At 46.1% G+C, this 7,500-nt stretch overlaps 2 protein-coding genes across 2 annotated transcripts in view; one reads left to right on the forward strand and one right to left on the reverse strand.

Moving 5' to 3' along the window:
- chtf8 (CTF8, chromosome transmission fidelity factor 8 homolog (S. cerevisiae)) overlaps positions 1–276 on the reverse strand; it is a 7,392-nt gene extending 7,116 nt beyond the window's left edge. Inside the window, exon 1 of the mRNA XM_036535867.1 lies at positions 175–276. The gene's annotated coding sequence lies outside the window, so the exon portion shown is untranslated. The remainder of the gene's footprint in view (positions 1–174) is intronic.
- Positions 277–1,419: 1,143 nt separating this feature from the next.
- The window catches only part of utp4 (UTP4 small subunit processome component), a 23,136-nt gene continuing 17,055 nt past the window's right edge, over positions 1,420–7,500 (forward strand). The window contains exons 1-6 of the mRNA XM_036535426.1: positions 1,420–1,532; positions 1,890–2,053; positions 2,300–2,488; positions 3,719–3,803; positions 5,168–5,257; positions 7,481–7,500. The exon at positions 7,481–7,500 is cut by the window's right edge and continues 192 nt beyond it. Of these exons, the coding sequence (XP_036391319.1) occupies positions 1,895–2,053; positions 2,300–2,488; positions 3,719–3,803; positions 5,168–5,257; positions 7,481–7,500 (543 nt within the window). The 5' untranslated portion in view covers positions 1,420–1,532; positions 1,890–1,894. The remainder of the gene's footprint in view (positions 1,533–1,889; positions 2,054–2,299; positions 2,489–3,718; positions 3,804–5,167; positions 5,258–7,480) is intronic.

Consider the following 7,500-nt stretch of genomic DNA (forward strand, 5'->3'; position numbering starts at 1 on the left):
TCCGCGATCGCATTTGCCAGATGCTAGCGAGATGGCAATGTGTTATAAATAAGGCAGCTAACTAGCTGTAACAGCTGCTATTAAAATGAGCATTTTTAAATTTAAATTAAGAAGATGCAAAAGTTACACTTCGCTACAGCTTGCTACTGCTAACATGCTACTTTCCCAACTCACCCGATTTCGTCCGCTTTCGTCGTTTCTTTTTTCTACGATCCGTGCACCACGGAAAAGACACGGTCCCCTATATTGCTTTAATATTTAATTATAATTTTTATATTTAATCACACGATCCCCTATATATATATATATATAACCATCCCCTGACTCACTCCACCCGCGATCGCGTTCAACTTTCCCCGCCGAGCGGCTCCGCCGAACCACGTGTTTCCGGGTTATTATACGTAGAAAAATTCAAAAGTGACATGAACTTAAACTGCTCTTTCTGTTATGAATATCCAGAAACAGTTTTTACGCCTATTTTGGCATTGTTCTCACGCCAAGGGATTCTGGGAAGAGCTTTGCAGATTTGTCATTAATCACATTTTTTTAAAGAATTTACATGATTATGGGGAAATACGGTGTTTGGTTTCTTCAATAACCCAAGAAACGAAGACAAATATCTTTTTGTAATACATTTGATTGTGATATTGGCAAAATGTTTCATTCATAAATGTAAATTTAGCAATATTTTGTTGTTTTCCTGAAGGACGTTGAGCAATATGTGAAATTACTTTCTAATTCGACTAACGAAAGGGCTATCAAAACACTTAATATCTGTATGTTTTATAATATTTTTGTCTAGTGTGATATACCCCTGGCTTTTTGTTATTGATCTACTTGTATACCATCCCCTGTATACTGAATCTGTGTCATGTTCTTCTGTTAATTAAATAAAACATTATTTAAAAAAAGGCTATCAAAACACTTAATACCTGTATGTTTTCTAATATTTTTGTCTAGTGTGATATACCCCTGGCCGCTGTTATTGTTCTTAATAAAACATAATTTTAAAAAATGAATATAATTTATTGTAGCGCCTTGTTCAGCTTCTTAATTTTTATTTTTATTTAATTATTAGCTTAATGGCTCAACTTTCTCTACTCGTATAATCCTCTTATGGTATTATGTTATCATGTTATTTCAACATTTCAGCCCTGGTTTGTTCCTTTTTCTTTTCCAACAATAACTATTTCGTTATTATTTCCTTAAAGTAATTGATGATTAAATGTGTCCTATGTATAAACTGAAAAGTCCTTTCATAAGGAGGCGTGTTTCTGTTTTGGACAGGAATCCTTATGTTCTACGTGTTACGTATGCGTTATAAATAAAGTTGCTTTAAATTTGAAAGAAAATCCCGCATGCTTCCGGGTTCTACACGAAGTTCCGGTGAAAAGCCGGTTCACTTCCGGGGCGGAAGGTCACCCACATGGTTCCCTGGTGGTAGCAGCGGCAGGCGTTTTTGGGGACCCGCAGATGATGGAAAAATCGTGATTATTAAACGATTAAAGCAAAAAAACGACTGAAAATAAAACGTAAGCGTGTTACATTTGAAGTTAAACAATAATTTTAACTTATATTTGTGATTTTTGGGGGTGAATTAGTACGCCATCTCTTGAAACTATGTTGCTGATGCTAAGTATGTTGAGACCCGTTTATGGTTAGCGGTTAATTTATTGATCTTTTGATTTTATTCCCAAGATCATTACTTCTATAACTTTGTATCGTATGTTCGTTTGTTCACTTAGCCGGGTGAGTAAATAGCTTAGCCGATTACCTGCTAGCTGGTTAGCAGAGATCAGTTGTACGTCTGATGTGCTGCTTTAGCAGATGCTAACGTAAACGGTTAACGTTTTTTAAACTTTTTATTTACCCCCAATCTGTTATAAAAGGAAAGATGGGGGAGTTTAAGGTCCACAGGGTCCGCTTCTTCGACTACACCCCTGCCGGGATCCGGTGCATGGCGTTCAGCCCCGAAACGGAGCGGCTGGCCCTGGCGAGGCAGGACGGGACCGTGGAGATCTTCAACTTCTCCGACAACTACTTTCAAGAAAAGGTAACGTCCTGGACGGAGCACACCGGGGTAGCATAGCCATAAGGAGCGTGAGTCGAAGCCAGAAGGCTGGGGGTTTGATCCCCTCCTTGGGCGATGTGCTTAACCCCAGAACGGCCTCAGTAAATATCCAGCCGTATACATGGATAAAACTCTAACCTGTGTCAGCGGCTCTGGATAAGAGCTAACGCTAAACGACAGCAATGTGACAGCGGTGAAACGTCTTGATCGTCCCCCAAATCGTGGCAGGTGATCCCGGGGAACGACTCCCGGTCGATCGAGGCGGTGTGCTGGGTCGGGGGTCGCCTCTTCACCGCGGGCCTGAACGGGGAGCTAACCGAGTATGACCTGGTCAACCTCCGGCCGAAGTACTCCCTGGACGCCTTCGGGGGCCCCGTCTGGACGTTAGCCTGCAGCCCCCAGCGGACGCACCTGGCGGTGAGTCATACAAATGCTTTACTCCAGCTTCAAATGATCAAACTCGTTATGAACCCCTGGAGCTTCTTAATAACAAACTCATCATATGAATCAGCTTTGTGGGAGCAGGGAGAGATCCAAAACATGCAGGACAAGGGGCCCTCCAGGAGAGGTTTGGAAAACGCTGCTTTAGCCAGACCTCACTCGCAATACTGTGGCCAGTTCTGGGCACCGCATTATAAGAAAGATATTGAGCTTCTTTCGAAAAAGTTCGAAGAAGGGGGCAGCTGAATTAGTTCCTGGCGTGAAATATAAAAGCTGCGAGGCAAGGCTCAAGTTTAGGGTGACCATACGTCCCCCCCTTTTTCCCGGACGTGTCCTCTTTTTGGGACGCGTTTTTTGGGTCCCAAAAAGACAGCATCTCCGGGAAAACGAGGACATATGGTCACCCTCCTCAAGTCACTTAACCTATTTCGACTTAGCGGGAGGGGTGATTTGATAGAGGTTTTTAAATTTATAAAAGGACTCCGTAAGGTTAACCACAATACATTTTTAGGGCGAGTTCAGTCTGTAGAACAAGGGGACATAGATGGAAACTAGTTAAGAGTAAGTTTTGCAATGATATAAGGAAATATTTTATACAAAGAGTTACCAATACATGGAATAGGTTGCCAGGTCATGTAGTTGAGGCAGAGACCCTTGCTGTGTTCAAGTCCAGACTTGATTCAGTTTTGGATTCTCTTTAATTAAGAAACGGCGAGCTTAGTTGAGCCGAACGGCCTGTTCTCGTCATCATATGTTCTCGTGTTCTTATGTGAATCGGAGCTGTCAGACCCAGACGCCAGAATCGCTGTTTATGTCATAACCGCATCCGACGCCGGTGCGGATTGTACAGAGATTGACGTCTTTATAGATGTAGTAATACAACAAAAAAGTGGAAAGCCTAGAGGTAGGAACTACTGTGTAACCAGTGGGATTGAATTAATTAAAAAAAGAGCCACTCGACATTTGTTAATTGTATGTACGTGTGTGTGATTAGCACACTGTGTTAAGTGTGTATGTCTGTGTGTATGAGATTAGCATATTGTGTTATGAGAGCGTGTGTGAATGAGATTAGCACACTGTGTTAAGTGTGTACGTCTGTGTGTGTGTGTGTGTCTGTGTGTGTGTGAGATTAGTGCAGTGTGGTGTGTGTGTGATTAGCGCACTCTATGTTGTGTGTGTGTGTGTAAACGCGCTCACCCGTTGCAGGTCGGCTGCGAAGATGGCCTGGTGAAACTCTTCGAAGTCCTCCCGGAAAAGATCCAGTTTGAGAGAAACCTGGACCGGCAGAAAGGTGAGAAGGGGGCTCTGTGTTACCGGCGTGGGTTTGGGGTTCACCCGGGCGCCTTGCGGCTCGACCGCGGCTGTGAGAGCCGAGCGCCCTCTGCGTGATCATTTTGTACTCCTTGTTTCCACCGGCATGTATAAAACGTATACACAAAGATGCTATAAAGATGTACCCCTCCCTGAAACGTTAAGGATGTTGTATTTTACCTTATCCGATTCACGGCTTTTCACGGTTTCTGTCCTGTGTGGGCTAAGCAAGCACACAGGCCTTGCCCGGTCAGCAACAGATACAGTTTCACCTGGCTCAAGTTTAAAAGAATGGTTTTTGTTAGGGAGTTTTTCATTTTTAATTAACTGCTAACTAGGGCTGGGCGATACAGCCGTCGCGATACATCGATTAGCTATTTTTAGCGCAATAACAGCTGTCCTCGCTACGTGGCGTTAGATTTCTTCCTGTATTTTTCTCCCTTTAGACATACCTGACGCGGGAGCACACCTCCAAAGTTCAGCGAAACGCTTCCGGGGCAGAAAAAATATCACTCGTATCTATATGTTGGTTAACTCACCTATTAGCTTAGCATATGTTTTCACTCTTTATCTTTGTAGCCGTGTGTTTCTGTCTACCACACGGAAGCAGCATAGCGCTGTTGCTGTGATATCAACATCGAATAGGAAGCATTTCACGTGGCCTCGGAAAACTGGAGGTGCGCTCCCGCATCAGGTACGGCTAAAGGGTAAACGATACGCGAAGAAACCTAGCGCCACATACCGGGGATAGCTGTCATCGCGCTAGAAATTGCTATGCGATATATCGCGGCGGCTATATCGCCCAGCCCTACTGCTAACCGCAGAATATTTCAAAACACAATTATAACCTTTCCGCCTGGATACTGCCTAGAAATGACGTACGCGCCTGTTTGAGAGTCGCACACCTTACCGCCGCGGAGAAATTGCTCCCGAAAGCGGGACTTGCTCTGGCTTTTCCGTGCGAGTCGCCGGAGGACTTCCCCCCCCCCCCCCCGAGAGCTTTAGCATGGCTAAAGGGAAAACGATACGGGAAGAAACCTCGCGCCACATACCAGGGATAGCTGTTATCGCGCTAGAAATAGCTATCCGATGTACCACGACGGCTGTATCGCCTAGCCCTAAGCACGACTGTGTCGCTCTCTCTGTGACACACTCATAGCACAAACCCGGTGCGCTAATCTCATCCACACACGCACACACACACACACACACGTCGCCCCACGCAGAAACAGAATCGTGACGCTCCCGCAAACACCCGTCCTTCGCGCAAGTTTCCTTCTAGAAGGCGAGATCAACCCCACCCTCCGTGGCACGGTTTAACCCCCCCTCTGTCCCCACCCGCAGGCCGCGTGATCTCCCTCTCCTGGAGCCCCTCCGGGACCCAGATCGCCGCCGGGCTGCTGGATACGATCCGCGTCTTCGACGTCCAGACGGGTGAGGCTCCCTCGCGACTCGAACCTCACCGCTTACGCGACATCATATAAACATAAACGGACTGCATTTACATAGCGCTTTTCTACTCATTTCGAGTACTCGAAGCGCTTTACAGTTACATGCCTCACACCTACCTACCAGCGGCAGAGGCTGCTATACAGGGTTACCGACTGGCTAACGGGAGCTGTTGGGGGTTCAGTGTCTTGCTCAAGAACACTCCGACACTCCGCCGGGACGAGCCAGATCCGAACCCAGGGACCTTCCCAATCCCCGCTCGACCGCTCTACCTCCTGAGCCACTGTCGCATTACATTACATTATTAGCGTTTAGCCCCTGCTCATTAAACGGACTGCATTTACACAGCGCTTTTCTACTCATTTCGAGTACTCGAAGCGCTTTACAGTTACATGCCTCACACCTACCTACCAGCGGCAGAGGCTGCTATACAGGGTTACCGACTGGCTAACAGGAGCTGTTGGGGGTTCAGTGTCTTGCTCGAGGACACTCCGACGCTCCGCCGGGACGAGCCAGATCCGAACCCAGGGACCTTCCCAATCCCCGGTCGACCGCTCTACCTCCTGAGCCACTGTCGCCCCAATATATACAATAAACCCATATACATCAGACTTTGAGGTATAATTTGTATTAATTTTGGAGATTAATGAGCCATTAATGAGCCTCCTGAGCCAGTGTCGCATAGCAGACGCCGTCTCAGAAAAACAGACCCCGCCTTTAGCGCGCGGTTGGTACGCGTAGGAAAACGGCGGGCGCTTCACCGGACCGCCTCCCTGTCCTACACAAGAACCGGTCCGTGAAGAAGGCCCGGTCGGTTCTGGCCGGCCCTTGCCACACCCACACCCTCTGTCTCTGAGCTCTGAGTTCTCTCCGCTCCCGTAGATTTGTTTTTAAGGAGGCGCAGAACAAACAGATACAAGAACTCATTTGTAGCTCCTGTTATTAGCCTCCCAAATACCCTCACGTGAGCATTTTACCATTTAAATAAATTAAATTAAATTAAATTATCTTTTTTAAAATTTTATTTTGGCGTGTTTATGTATTTTATGTTTTTCTTTACGTCCTACACTGTCCACGCTATATCTTCCGCGTCCTTGGAATGATGTTTGAGCTTGTCTGCCGGCTGTGAAACAGATTGCCCCCTTGTAAAGATAATCAAGATAGCTTGACCTTGACCCTTATCCAAAGGAATCGAACCGGCGACCTTCCAGTTACGAGCCCCTACTCATTATATTACATTATTAGCGTTTAGCGTTAGCTCTTATCCAGAGCCGCCTACACAGGTTACAGTTTTATCCGTTTATACAGCTAGAATCGAACTGGCGACCTTCCAGTTACGAGCCCCTACTCATTACATTACATTACATTACATTATTAGCATTTAGCATTAGCTCTTATTCAGAGCCGCTCACACAGGTTACAGTTTTATCCGTTGGATAAATACAGCTGGAATCAAACCAGTGACCTTCCAGTTACGAGCCCCTACTCATTACATTACATTACATTGTTAGCGTTTAGCGTTAGCTCTTATCCAGAGCCGCTTACACAGGTTACAGTTTTATCCGTTAATACAGCTGGAATCGAGCCGGAGACCTTCCAGTTACGAGCCCCTACTCATTACGTTACATTACATTGTTAGCGTTTAGCGTTAGCTCTTACCCAGAGCCGCTTACGCAGGTTACAGTTTTATCCGTTAATACAGCTGGAATCGAGACAGAGACCTTCCAGTTACGAGCCCCTACTCATTATATTACATTATTAGCATGTAGCGTTAGCTCTTATCTAGAGCCGCTTAGACAGGTTACAGTTTTATCTGTTAATACAGCTGGAATCGAGCCGGGGAACCTTCCAGTTACGAGCCCCTACTCATTATATTAGATTATTAGCGTTTAGCATTAGCTCTTATCCAGAGCCGCTTACACGGGTTACAGTTTTATCTGTTAATACAGCTGGAATCGAGACAGAGACCTTCCAGTTACGAGCCCCTACTCATTATATTACATTATTAGCGTTTAGCCCCTACTCATTACATTACATTATTAGCGTTTAGCGTTAGCTCTTATCCAGAGCCGCTTACGCAGGTTACGGTTCTACCCACTTGTACTGCTGGATATTTACTGAGGCAGTCGTGGGGCGCCAGGCCCGAGCAGGGGAACCGACCCGCTAACCCTCCGCTCACGAGCCCCCCGGCCCGTCGCGTCTTCCCAGGTCGCGCGGTCCGGAGGATG

Source organism: Megalops cyprinoides, chromosome 8 (assembly GCF_013368585.1).
Source record: "Megalops cyprinoides isolate fMegCyp1 chromosome 8, fMegCyp1.pri, whole genome shotgun sequence".
NCBI classification, from domain to species: domain Eukaryota; kingdom Metazoa; phylum Chordata; class Actinopteri; order Elopiformes; family Megalopidae; genus Megalops; species Megalops cyprinoides.